This window comes from Temnothorax americanus, unplaced genomic scaffold, assembly GCF_048541705.1.
Source record: "Temnothorax americanus isolate GAGA-0224 unplaced genomic scaffold, ASM4854170v1 Scaffold83, whole genome shotgun sequence".
NCBI lineage: Eukaryota > Metazoa > Arthropoda > Insecta > Hymenoptera > Formicidae > Temnothorax > Temnothorax americanus.
In genome coordinates this window covers 218,818-232,853 of record NW_027509806.1, presented here as the reverse complement: position 1 = coordinate 232,853, position 14,036 = coordinate 218,818, and the positions used below count along the sequence as shown (strand labels likewise).

Below are 14,036 nucleotides of genomic sequence, written 5' to 3'. Positions count from 1 at the left end.
AAGAGATAGGAAGAAAAACGGGGCAAGAGAAGAAGATAGTAGGATATAAGATAGTAATCAGAGAGAGTAAAATAAGAAAAGTAAAAAGGAGTGAAAGAGAGGAAAAAGAGGGGTGAAAAAGAGAAGGGGGAAAAAAGGAATTAACAATAAATAAGGAGGAAGAAAGGAAGGAACAGGAAGGAAGCCTAAAGATAGGCTTTTGGAATGTAGCGGGAGTGAAGGAAAAACAGGAAGGGTTTTTGGAAATGATAAAAAAGTGGGATGTCGTGGTGTTGGTGGAGACGTGGCTGAAACAGGAGGAATGGAAGAAAATAAAGAATAGGGTGCCAAAGAAGTTCAACTGGAGTATACAGGGTGCAAAGAAAGAAAGACTTAAAAGAAAAGGAAGAGCAATAGGTGAAATAATGATGGAAGTCAGAGAAGGGTTAGAAGAGGAAGAAAAATGGGTTGAGGAGGAAGGTTTAATGATAAAAGAAGTAAGATGGAAGAAGGAAAAATGGAGATTGGCAACAGTTTACGTAAGCGGCAACTTGGACAAAATGATGGGTAAGATAAAATCGGTAAAAGAGGAGGAAGGGAGAGAGGAGAGATGGATAGTGGGGGTGATTTCAATGCAAGAACAAAAGAAAAAGGAGCGCTGAAGGATGGAGAGGAGGGAGCTGAAAGAAAATCGAAAGATAAAATGATAAATAGGTAGAAGAAAAGGCTGATTAAATGGATGGAAGAGAAAGGGTGGGAAATTATGAACAGAGTAAAGGAGGGAGATGAGGAGGGGGTGGTGACTTTTACAGGAAAAAGTGGGGAAACAGTGATCAATTACGCAATAGGAGATAGAAAAGCTTGGGAAAGAATGACAAGATTAAAGGTGAGGTGTGAGGTAGATTCGGATCACCAATCAATAGCAGTACGGTTGGACAAAGGGGGTGGTGGTGAGAGGAGAGGGACAATAGCGGAGGAAGAGAGGTGGGTGGAAAAGACGGACTGGTTGGAAGAGGCAAGAGAGGAGTTTTGAAAAAGGACGGAGGAGGTAGAAATAGATAGGGGAGCAATAGATAAAGAGGTCGAATAGTTGACAAAAAGAATTAAGATAAAAGTAAGGGTGAGAAAAGTAAAAAGAGGGGCAGAAGGAAAGGGTGGGATGGGGACTGTAGGAAGAAGAGGGAGGAAATAAAAAAATTATTAAGAGACTGGAAAAAAGAAAGACAATATAAAGAACATTATAAGAGAAGAAAGGAGTATAAGGAAAAGTGTGAGGAAAAAGGAAGAAAAAGAGAAATTTGCTGAAAGAGGCAAGAGTGGCGAGAACAGAGAAGCAGGTGTAGGAAGTAATAAACAAGAAAAGGAGAAGAAGGGTAGAAATTAATAAGGAGATAACATTAGAGGAGTGGGATAAATATTTTAGGAAAATGTTAGAAGGAACGGAATACAAGCAAAGGCTAGGAGAAGGAGAGTTGGGTGAGCAGGGATCGGAGAGGGAAGTGGAGAAAGCGAAGGAGATAGGATAGGAGGAAGTAGAGAGAATACTGAAAGAGCTGAAAAAAGGTAAAGCGGCGGGAGAAGACGAGATAGGAAATGAAGTGTAAAGTTATGGGGGAAGTGGTTTAAGAAAGGCGTTATGGAAGAGTATATATGGAAAGGAGAGGGTTTACACACTTACACATTTACACACTGAATTATGCGATAGGGAAGCGATTAAAGAGGAAAAAGAAGGTAGTGGCTGCTTTTGTAGATCCAAGGGCGGCATTTGATTCAGTGAACAGGAGGGTTTTGGGAAGATGTCTGAAAAAACCAGGGGTGAGTGAGAAGTTGGGAAAAAGGAACATGGAAATATACGAGAAAACAAGGAGTGTAGTGAGGGTGGAGGAAAGATACGGAAGGAAATTTTGGACAGCGAGAGGGGTAAACGGAAAAATTAACAGACCCGATCAGGATTTAAACTCGAAACCTTTTGTTTTCTACCTTCGTAGTTTATTACTGTGTGTTGCTTCACAATTGCTTTACCCCACATAGCAAAATATTGGCAGTATGCCGACAGTATGCCAGTAAATTTATCTCATAATTTCGCAGCAAGATCTTCTTGTGCTGTGTTTTTTATTATATTTTATTTGATTTTTAGTACCTTATAATCCGTTTTATCAATAAGTATGCCAGTTTACGTTGCATCTCAATTTTATATTTAAATATAAAACTGCATTATAAGAAAAATAAAAATAAAGATAAATTTAAGTAGCTTCAAGACGTTACAAACATGTAAAATGATCTGATATTATTAATAATATATTTATTATTATTTGAACTGTATACAATTAGTAAAAGAAATTTGAGTAAATTTTATTTTTAATAATTGCTTTTGAATGTTTCGTTTTTAGCAAATTTTATATATATAAATCAATAAATGTATGAAGTATGGGTTTTTACGTCTTTAATTATATGAGTAAAAGTATGTCCTCATCAGCATTAATAATGTACGGTGTATAGTTTTCGAGAAATAGAAAGGTGTTGCTTTAGAGGACCTATCGATATTAGCAACTTACCTCATCACTTCTAATAAAAATATAAAAAATGTATAGTTGTATATTCGTGAAATAAAATTAATGCGCGCGCGTAGCGCGCGCCTGTGTTGTTCTAGTCCATAATAAAAAAATCCATTTGGACCGAGAAGTGAGCTTTGCGAGTCGAATATCTCGCACGTAGTGTTGCCGCTTTTCCGCGTGCGTGATTGGCCGGTCGAAGCCGAGTGTGATCGCGGGAGATCGCGGCGAGCTTCGTGCGTGTGTGTCGTGAGTGTCGTGAAATCGTGATGTGACAGCTCGCGTCGTGTTGTTAGGAGGTTAATAATAATATTATAGAGAGCGAAGGGTTGATGATGATGATTAACGGCGAACTGGTAAAAGTAGATCAATTTCGGAGAGAAGAAATAATAAATTGCACATGTGGTTTTATGGAAGAGGACGGTTTAATGATCTCTGTCTCTGCTGGCAACATGGACATTGTAATTTTATTGAAAAGGAAAAGGATGTTTCTGAGAAATATACATTTGTTACATATGTCAAAATCCATGTCGACTACGACCGTCTAAGAAATATTATCACGATAAGGACTGGATCATGGAAGGAAAATTGTCAAGGTAATTTATTTATTAATATATTTACGTTTATATTTAGATTGTGCGTGTGGTTATAATTATTTATATATAGTAATCTGTTTATATGTTATTTATTGATTTTTTAATTTGCAGCTTGTCTAACCTAACTCGAAATCATCAGTATAAGATAAATCAAAGGATTGCAATGTTGAAGCGTTCTTATGACTTGGTTGCTGCACTTTTACAAATTCAATAACTTCTTCATTGTCTGTGCGTAAAAATCAACGTGGCACATTAAGTTATAAAGTTATATACGTCTGCCTTCTTGGAAAAGTTTTTTTTGTCTGCATTATAACGACTAATTATGAAAGTGGACGGTTTAATGATCTCTGTCTCTGCTGGCAACATGGACATTGTAATTTTATTGAAAAGGAAAAGGATGTTTCTGAGAAATATACATTTGTTACATATGTCAAAATCCATGTCGACTACGGCCGTCTAAGAAATATTATCACGATCAGGACTGGATCATGGAAGGAAAATTGTCAAAGTAATTTATTTATTAATATATTTACATTTATATTTAGATTGTGCGTGTGGTTATAATTATTTATATATAGTAATCTGTTTATATGTTATTTATTGATTTTTTAATTTGCAGCTTGTCTAACCTAACTCGAAATCAGTATAAGATAAATCAAAGGATTGCAATGTTGAAGCGTTCTTATGACTTGGTTGCTGCACTTTTACAAATTCAATAACTTCTTCATTGTCTGTGCGTAAAAATCAACGTGGCACATTAAGTTATAAAGTTATATACGTCTGCCTTCTTGGAAAAGTTTTTTTGTCTGCATTATAACTTATAACGACTAATTATGGAAGAGGACGGTTTAATGATCTCTGTCTCTGCTGGCAACATGGACATTGTAATTTTATTGAAAAGGAAAAGAATGTTTCTGAGAAATATACATTTGTTACATATGTCAAAATCCATGTCGACTACGGCCGTCTAAGAAATATTATCACGATCAGGACTGGATTAAGGAAGGAAAATTGTCAAGGTAATTTATTTATTAATATATTTAAGTTTATATTTAGACTGTGCGTGTGGTTATAATTATTTATATATAGTAATCTGTTTATATGTTATTTATTGATTTTTTAATTTGCAGCTTTTCTAACCAAACTCGAAATCAGTATAAGATAAATCAAAGGATTGCAATGTTGAAACGTTCTTATGACTTGGTTGCTGCACTTTTACAAATTCAACAATTTCTTCATAGTCTGTGCGTAAAAATCAACGTGGCACATTAAGTTATAAAGTTATATACGTCTGCCTTCTTGGAAAAGTTTTTTTGTCTGCATTATAACGACTAATTATGGAAGAGGACGGTTTAATGATCTCTGTCTCTGCTGGCAATATGGACATTGTAATTTTATTGAAAAAGGAAAAGGATGTTCCTGAATGTGGAACGCTTCCACATTGACATATGTAACTGCAAACGTATGTAGTATTTCTTGTGACATGCTATACGTTATCAAAGATAAAGCATTAAAAATTGATGACTACGATTGCTTCATGCAACATTTCTTATGGTTTACGGAGAACATCATGTTGTTCTCTATAGTTACAACCATAATCTCTTGTGTGTTTTATCTCTAAATGGTATGTATTCTAAAGATTGTCTGAAAATAAGGTATGTGGTATTCCAGAATCATTAGATTTGTATAAAAATAATATCTGTCTAAATTTGAATCTTTTTACAGGAAACTTTATGTTTTGGTTATCCAGTAGAACATGTAGTTTCTTCTCCCGATGCAAATACAGCTTACATAAAAGTAAGAGATCAAATATTTAAATACACAAGAAACGGAAAACTTGAACAGACAAATATAACGTTAAACGAACAGTGTGATCAAATAGAAGTTATACGAATTGATATCAAAAGATATTATCCTTGCTCTGTCTTCTGGAAAATAGTTTCTTGGTCGACGGAAAAGAAATTGCTAAAAATATTACAAGTTTTTACGTACATTCTGATTTTTTGTTTCTTACGACACTGCAATGTACATTGATTTGTGTCTTATTGAACGAAGTTAATATAAAGCAGCTAAATGATTAAGCAGCTAAACGTGATTTACCTAACCAGCTCTGGGATTTAAATATGAACGAGATTTTATTTGCGGGTAAATACATACTTTTTATAATCTTTTTTTTTTTGTATACCGCATATTTTTCTGACTTTAAATATATCGTTACAGATACATCAGGTACCTACATCAGACGACTCGAAAAAGGTTCTCGTATAATAACGGCGATACCGTACGACTCAAAAATAATTTTATAGTTGCCTAGAGGAAATTTAGAATGTATACAGCCAAGGGCATTATCGGTGAATATAGTAAAATGTTACCTGAATAACTGTGATTATTTGACGGCACTTGCTATAATGACTAAACAACGTATAAACTTGAATTTATCATACGACCACGATCCACAATTATTTCTGGATAATGTGAAAAAGTTCCTAGAAGATCTTGTACAGCATAAGAAGTTAAATTGGTTGAATCTGTTTTTGTCAGAATTACAAAATGTCGATGTCACCCGTACAATGTACGCGTTTTGTTATGTGGATCGCCCTGTCAAATCTGACACTAGAAGTAACAAAATACAATTAATAAGGTAGACGAGATCTGTAAATTATTAAGAGATGCCATGGAGAAATATCAAGTTGCGAATAACTTAATACAACCAATATTGATAAGCTTGGTGAAAAATTAACAAAGACAAGGATTGGGAAAATACACTTAGTAAAATAAAGCAAGTGAAAATGTTGGAGGATTCACAGAGATCAGAGTTACATGATCCTACCGTATCCACTTATGAAGCGTTAAAGTGTTCACTGCATTTCGTCACTATCGATACGTTATATGATGTTTCATTAGGCATGTATGATTTAGAACTCGCAATGTTTATAGCGTTTGAATCATCGAAAGAAGATCCCAAAGAATATATTCCATTCTTGAATAATTTGAAAAAATTGGACCCAAATTACATGAAGTATTCTATTAATATGCATCTTAAACGTTACGAATTAGCGTTAAAATATTTGTCTAAAGATTCAACTAACAATAAGTTTGAGGAATGATTAAATTTATACGTAGTCATAAATTATACCAGGCGGCAATAAAATTGTTTGAGAAGAATACTATAGAGTATAAAAAGGTGGCTGAAGTTTATGGAAAATTTTTGTCAAGTGAAGGAAAATATGTGGAAGCTGGTTTTATAGAAGTGGCGATCTTGACAAAGTTGTAGAAACATTTAGAATGTTAAATGATAATTGGGAGGATATAATCGCAATATCAAAAGAGATGAAACTACGGTAAAGATATACAATTTTTTTTCGTATATGCATAAAAGAATATTATCCTATCATCGTTAGAATTAATTACATATGCTTCTATACACATAAGAATTAATTTTTTCAGCCCAGCAAATTCATACAAACTTCATAAGACACTGGTTGAACGTTTGAAAGCAGAGCGGAAATATAAACATGCAGCTATAGTATTAAAAAAATATCTAAATTATGCTGAAGAAGCAGGCTATTATATGAGGGGAGATTTTGGAAATATGCAATACGATCGTGTTTATTTTTCTGAGGTATATATATATATATATATATATATATACCTTTTTTTAAAAGAAATTAATCTTTCTTAACTATATAGATAAAAAAGATAGTAGAAATAGAGTTTATGCTTTCTTTAAAGCAGAAAATAATTGGTACATTGAAAAGTTTACATAAATACAAAGTATAATAATAGCATATAATTGAAGTAAAGCCCTTTGCACAATAGGCGATAGTGACAACGATAAAATTGCCGACAAAGCTATACCTTTGTTGGCAACTTTGTCGCTGTCACTATCATCATCGCTATCGCCTATTGTGCAAGGCGTCAGACTATTATAGGACAGGTTGCCGTTATATTGTATTATTACAGTAATTTCATGTACTTTTACGTCATTACGCATGATCATGTACGTCTATATCATGTCAGTATGATAGACACTCTAACACTACGCAACTATTAATTTTAGTACTTAATAATTTTTTATCTAATTGAGAACGACAATTTTAACTTATAGATTTATTCATGTTTTACGCACCAAAATACACAAAATTAAAATTTTAGCCAAATTGGTGAGGAAGCTTCTTTCCTTAAAAAAAGTATAAAAAATAAAAAAAATTTTTTTTAATAGAACCAACTTCAAAAAGCTCTAAAAAATAAAAAATATAGAACTTTTATATATTTTTTTAAATTCTTTCTTATTTTTTACAGTTCTTTTGAAGTCAGTTCTATCTTTTTTTCAGTTTTTGAGCAATTTTTTAAATTTTAATTGTTTTTTGCATTTTTTTAAATAGATTTATATATCGGCGTAGCAATTGATAAATTGCTATGTGACATAACAGTCACGTGTAAAATTTAATTTTATGGTAAAAAATTAAATATAATTTATTTTTAACCGACTTCAATATGGATGGGTTCATAACAACTTAATTTTGACAAATATTTAGGTATTATGAAGGAACACGAATGTAAAGAGATCACGTCAGCGGAAACTCCATCGTTCTTCAATACAGTGGACAAAGTACTAAATCTAATGCATGTGACGTTAAAAGAAGCAAAATACATTATGACTATAGTGATGGATCTCAATGTTATATCGCTCGCGCTTCAAATCATTTGTTTAGCAGGTACATTCATTATATTTCTTATTTCATTTATAAAATATAATAATGCAATTATAATTAAAATAATGAATGAATATAGGTAACATTTTATCAAGGACGCTATTAGGCAGAAGAGCGGAGAGAAACGAATATGCATGTAACAACAGATATTCGTTTAATTTGAATGATTACATAACGCTGGATAAGAAAATTAAAAAGAAAGGGCGAGGCGATGGTGAGATCTCAATATATTTTTATATATTGTCGTTATTACGAAACTAGATATATGTTATTAGATGGCACGCGTAGGAAAAAAGCTGCGGCGTATGCTGGAGGCCTCGTACTTGATCCGAAGAAAGGTTTCTATGACAAGCTGGGACTGCTGATGGGCTTCAATTTTTGGTATTGTACAAGATGTATTAATCCGAGTATTATACAAGAGTACAATTTGTGTTTTACCATCGTGCCCAGTGCGGCGTATGCTGACGTCGAGGTAATTTTCTTATATACAAACAATATCATGAAGTAAATATCTGGACTAAAATATAATTTACACAGTGCAGCAATTAAATATTCTCGAGTTAAATCTGGAGTCAGGTATGATCCCGACGGAGATTCACAAATTAGTCAAAAGCAGACAGCAGATCAAGCAACTCATGAAAGCGCCGAATTTATTGCCGGAACAAAAAATGGATTACCATATCAGGCAAATGGCGTTGAACTTCACAGCCAATTTCATGCATGGATGCTTGGGGGCGATGCATTATCGATTTTACGCTAAAGGTCTCGCCGCTCTGATAACAGGTAAGACGCGAAATATTGCATATTTAAAACGCCTATAACATGAAGCATAATATATTATATAATACAATTTTTTTTACATAGGGCTTTAGCCTAGGAGGAGGACGAGGATAAAGCGAAGAGGAAGGAGCAATGTAAAGAACGCAAAGAAAAAGAACGAGAAAAGAAACGTGACGAAGATGATGGCAAAGGAAAGTGGGAAACCGTTAAAGGCGGCGTGGCTATTCCCTTCGAGAAACCGAAGATGTTCGTCAAGGACGTAGAAATTAATATTGGTGCGGTGTTGAAGAAACTTTCTGAGATAATTGCAGCTTTACTATACTAAGTTATAAAATAGATATGATTAATTGTTTTAAATTGATTATCAACATTTATTAAAAATTAGTTATATCATGCAATTTAAAACAGTTTGTTTCTTCTTTCGGATATGATAACAACTAATCAGACGTGTCTTATGAATTTTGCAAAATCACATGGTGATTTTGTTGATGCAATATATCGACACTTAATAAAATAGCTATCATTTTATCTGAATATTCTTATGGCAGCCAAAAAATTGAAATATCCCCCAACTTGCTTGTTTCAGATACATTTATATTGATGTAATTTGTGCATAATTCAAGAATAAAACATTTCTGTACATAAATTGGCAATTGGTACGATAAATCTTTCCTTTAATATAAATAATGCGACATATTTTACTTTCTTGTAAAATTATAGGAATAGTATCTTTTCCCTCCTCCTCTCTTTCTCTCTACCTCTCTCGCTCACTTAATAATTACACGCCCGGGGGTATACTCAAGTAGTTAGATTGAATTATTTCAATTAAACTTGTTTAATTATAATTTTATATATTTTATTTTTAGTTGTTTACGTGTATCGAGAAGTGAGCGTTTCGATTCAAATATCTCGCGTCGTAGTGTTGTCGCTTTTTGATTGGTCGGTCGAAGCCGGCGATCGCGGGATCGCGGCGACTTTCGCGAGTTTCGCGCCTGTGCGTCGTGTGATATCGTGATGTGATCGCGTCGTGTCGTGAGGTTAATATTGACGTGATCTCTCATTATTAATTACAATTGTTTAATTTCGAATTTCGGTTGCGTCTTTACTCAAAAATCGAAGTGCTACGAAGTTATGGGTGTCACAAGAGGCGAAATATCAGTAGGTCGCCGGAGATAGGTAATGACAGTCGTGATCGTTACTATGTTTAGGCGGGCGTTACTTCTGTAGTAATTTACGATAATTAACTCGTTTACGCGGGATGAATTATTATCAGTTACTACAGAATCCTCATTTACGTGGAGGATTATCATATAAGTTACAGAAGTAAAGCTCGCGTAAACGTAGTATATGACAGATAGTGTGTGTGTATGTACGTAAGCGTGTGTGTGCGTGCGTGTGTGTGCGTGCGTGTGTGTGTGTGTGTGTGTGTGTGTGTGTGTGTGTGTGTGTGTGTGTGTGTGTGTGTGTGTGTGTGTGTGTGTGTGTGTGTGTGTGTGTGTGTGTGTGTGTGTGTGTGTGTGTGTGTGTGTGTGTGTGTGTGTGTGTGTGTGTGTGTGTGTGTGTGTGTGTGTGTGTGTGTGTGTGTGTGTGTGTGCGTGCGTGCGTGCGTGCGTGTGCGTGCGTGCGTGCGTGCGTGCGTGTGTGTGTGTGTGTGTGTGTGTGTGTGTGTGTGTGTGTGTGTGTGTGTGTGTGTGTGTGTGTGTGTGTGTGTGTGTGTGTGTGTGTGTGTGTGTGTGTGTGTGTGTGTGTGCGTGTGTGTGTGCGCGCGTGCGTGCGTGCGTGCGTGTGTGTGTGTGTGTGTGTGTGTGTGTGTGTCCGGAGTTTGATCAAAATAACTATTTATAAATCTTTCTGTTCATTGTTGCATTGCAGAAGACTACAATCGATGGCGAAGATGACAGTGAAAGCGAATCTGATTGGAGCAGCGATTCAGACAGTGAGAGCACAAGTAACGATGACCACTATCAAAATATTCGCGTTTCATCAAAAAGTACGTTCTCTCAACCTATAAAATTGAGTAAAATTATTTTCTACATAATGAAAAATAATAAATTTAACGATATATTTTATGACACCATAATTTTTTTTTTTTTTTACATAAGAGCCTAGGAGGAGGTCGATTAACCTCGCGACACGACTCGAGCTATTACATCTCGATCACACGACGCACACGCACACATGACGAAGGCAAATATCAAAATATTCGCGTTTATTGTTCCACCCAAATGCTCAGAAAAGAAAGATGTATTTTGTTAACGTACCTTTTATACTATTCGGATAGTATCGATATTTTATGCTGCTTAGAAACAAGTAAAAAGTATTTTAAGACACTTGTATCGTTTCCAAATTATAAAAACTTGTGTTTAGATTACAGATTTACGTTTTGGGTACTGGCGTATCTATTTCGTTGTAAATTTATCATTATGAAATGATGATCGGTAGTAAATGAGAGATATGTGAATTAAAAATATGTACGTTACCTAACCCTTCATCTGATTTTTTAATTTTAGTAGTGACAGTGACCAAATAATTTTGCGTTAGTATTTCTGTGTAAAAAAAATATGACGATTATACGATTAAATTACAGTATATCTGAAAAATGTTAGAAAATAAAACAATTGTTTAAAGATATCCTGTATATCATAGCAACTATTTGCTTCCCCTGTATGGAATGTTAATAACGCGTAAGATAATATAATCTAAAGTAATATTTCTTAAATGTATATATTTTATACTTAATTTTATTTCATAAATACTATCACATTTATTTCTATGAATCGTTTTCATTACGCTATTATGATTTTAACATAATTATAGAGGTAGGATGTGTAAATTATTACCATCCAAATGTAGCTTTTAGTATTATTTATTGTATCGATATCTTAAGCTGTTTATACAAAAGTAAAAAGTATTTTAAGACGAGAAAAAGGTATAGAAATAGAAAAAGTAGAAAGAAGGAGAAGAGAAGGAACAATATAGAGAAAAGTATAATATATTATAAAAATATTTATTATATTGCAAATATATTTAAATTTATATATTAGTTAATTTCTGTATATATATACTACCGCTCATTAATTTCAATATACAACAGATTCGTTGATTTCTCTGTAAAAGATGAACATCATGATACGTGTTTTGCACAGAAATGAATGCACTTGCTGTTATAAACATTTCATTCGCATGCATCGGATTTTTATATAAACAATACATAAAAATGCATTACATGCAAGTGTTGAAAGTGTTTATAACAGCAAATGAATTCTTTTCTGTACAAAACACATGTATCATGTTCATCCTTACAGAGAAATTAACAAATATAACGGTATATTGAAATTAATGAGCGGTATATATATATAGTGTATATAAAGAAGTTAACTAATATATAAATTTAAATATATTAGTTAAGAGATGGAGAGATATATGGGAAGAAGGAAGGGCAGGGAGAAGTGAAAGAGGAAGGAAAGTGGGAGATAGGAAAAAGAGATAAAGCAATAGAAGCGAACGTAAGAGAGCTAGAAAGGTAGAGAGAATTAGAAGAGAGAGACAGAAGGAGAAGTAGTAGTGAAAGGGGTGGAGGTAGAGAAGGGAAGGCAAAAGAGAGCGGTAGAGAAGCTAAGGCTAGAGATGGCGGAAGAGGGAAAAATAAAAGAGGTAAAAGAGAAAGGAAGAAAGACGGGGAAAGAGAAGATGGTTTTAGTTAGGTTAAAAGATACAGTAAGAAAATAGAGGTAATGCAGAAGAAGAATGTGTAGAAAGGGAGGACAGAAAGAATAGAGAATGACATGACCTTGAAGGAAAGAATCAAAGAAAAATGCAATGGAGCCTGGAGAGGATAGCTGAGAAGGAGAGAAGGAATAGGATGAGAGATTGGGTAAAGTACGGAAAGATTTGGATAGAGGGGAAGTGGTGGAGTTGGGATGAGGAAAAAGAAGTTCTGATAGATGGAAGGGAAAATGAGAGAAGAGCAAAAAAAGAAGGGAGGAGAAAGAGAAACAGAAGAGAAGGGAAAGAGTAGAAGAGAAAGGGTCGGAAAAATGAAATAGAAAGGTAGTGAGGAGGGTGGAGAAACGTTGGGAGGGGAGTGCGGGGAGAAGAGGGAGGAGAGAGAGAGTAAGGTGGAAGAGAGTGTGCTGAGGTTGAGGGGAAAGGGGAAAGAAGTCAGAGAGAGTAGAGTGTGGAAAGTAAAAAGAAGTGAAAGAGAGAAAAAAGAGGGGGAAGTAGGAAGAAAGGAATGCAGGAGAAATAAGGAGGGAAAGGAACAGGAAGGAAGCCTAAAGATAGGCTTTTGGAATGTAGCGGGAGTGAAGGGAAAACAGGAAGAGTTTGGGAAAGGATAAGAAAGTGGGATGTTGGGGAGTTGATGGAGACGTGGCTGGAACAGGAAAAATGGGATAAGCGAATAACAGAGTGCGAGTGTGAGAGGTAGGGCGAGAGAGAGTGTGTGGTAAGCGAGGGGCGAGCACAATGTAGGAGAAGGAAGGTGTGAGAGTGGAAGAAGTGCGCAGGGTTCAGAGAAAGAGAGAGAGAGAGAGAGAGCCCGTGGAGGCTGAAGAGAAACAGGAAGGTTAAGGTTATAGAGACAGACGTAGATCGTAGAAGGAAAAAAGTATAGAGCGCTAGGGTAAAGAGCTAGGGAATTCTGGGGAGTTTGGGAATAACGCGGGGAAGCAGTACGGCCATAGAATTGGGGAAAGAGAGACGCGGTAGTACGGGGAACATAGACGAGCTTTTCAAGAGGAAGAGGGATACAATGGAGAAGGAAGAAGGAGCGGTTGGGAAAGGGAGCGAGGACCATTTCAAGAAAAGCAGGAAGGTAATGAGAACGCCACCAGGGGAAGAAGATATAGATATGAAAGGGTTGTTGAGAGAATTAGGATAAGAGCTGAGGAAGGGGTTAAAGGAAGTGAGAGAGGAATTAAGAGAGGTGGCGAAAGAGCAAAAGGAGGCAATGGTGAAAGAAGTTGAGAAGATAAGGAACGAACTAAAGGAGAGAGAGAGAAGAAATGAAGAAGGGAAAGAGAAGAGTTTAAGAATAGAATAGAAGATTTGGAAGGAAAATTGGAGGGGATGCAAATGGAGTTAAAGGGAGGAGTTCGTGATGGAGGAAAAGGTGCAGAAGGAAGCGAAGAAAAAAAAGGGAGGGGGGGGAGAAAGAAGTCTGATTGGAAAGAGAGGGTGGAAAGGCTGGAAAGGAGGTGTAAAGTGAAGGAGAGGGGAGAAAGGAAGAGAAATATTTTGATAAAAAGAGTGAAAGAAGATACGGTAGGAATAGAGGGAGAAATAAAGGTAATAAAAAAGATAGGCTTAGAAGTTAAGATAGAGGAGATTAGAAAAATAGATGCGGGAAGGAGAGAGAAGGGAGGTATAGCAGTAGTAAGAGTAGGAAGTGAGGAAGAGAAATCAAGAATAAT

General features: G+C 35.2%; 2 protein-coding genes and 1 long non-coding RNA gene across 7 annotated transcripts in view; 2 read left to right on the top strand and 1 right to left on the bottom strand.

The window, feature by feature from the left end:
• Window positions 1-14,036, bottom strand: part of LOC143907527 (uncharacterized) — an 85,494-nt gene that overhangs the window by 10,247 nt on the left and 61,211 nt on the right. The window lies entirely within an intron of this gene.
• Window positions 2,650-7,533, top strand: LOC143907517 (uncharacterized). 5 transcript variants are annotated; one of them, XR_013259871.1, is made up of 10 exons: window positions 2,650-3,127; window positions 3,239-3,635; window positions 3,747-4,146; window positions 4,258-4,751; window positions 4,853-4,924; window positions 5,236-5,272; window positions 5,348-5,478; window positions 6,267-6,468; window positions 6,575-6,749; window positions 7,513-7,533. It is a non-coding gene; the product is annotated as an uncharacterized LOC143907517 (long non-coding RNA). The 5 variants fall into 5 exon arrangements; XR_013259870.1 differs by having other exon boundaries at window positions 5,348-6,468; XR_013259869.1 differs by having other exon boundaries at window positions 5,210-5,272; window positions 5,348-6,468.
• On the top strand, window positions 7,671-9,264 carry LOC143907543 (DNA polymerase alpha catalytic subunit-like). Its single transcript, XM_077424386.1, has 5 exons — window positions 7,671-7,845; window positions 7,922-8,056; window positions 8,118-8,314; window positions 8,385-8,625; window positions 8,707-9,264. Exons 1-5 carry the CDS (start codon window positions 7,671-7,673, stop codon window positions 8,712-8,714), a joined length of 756 nt encoding a protein of 251 aa, XP_077280512.1. The 3' UTR covers window positions 8,715-9,264.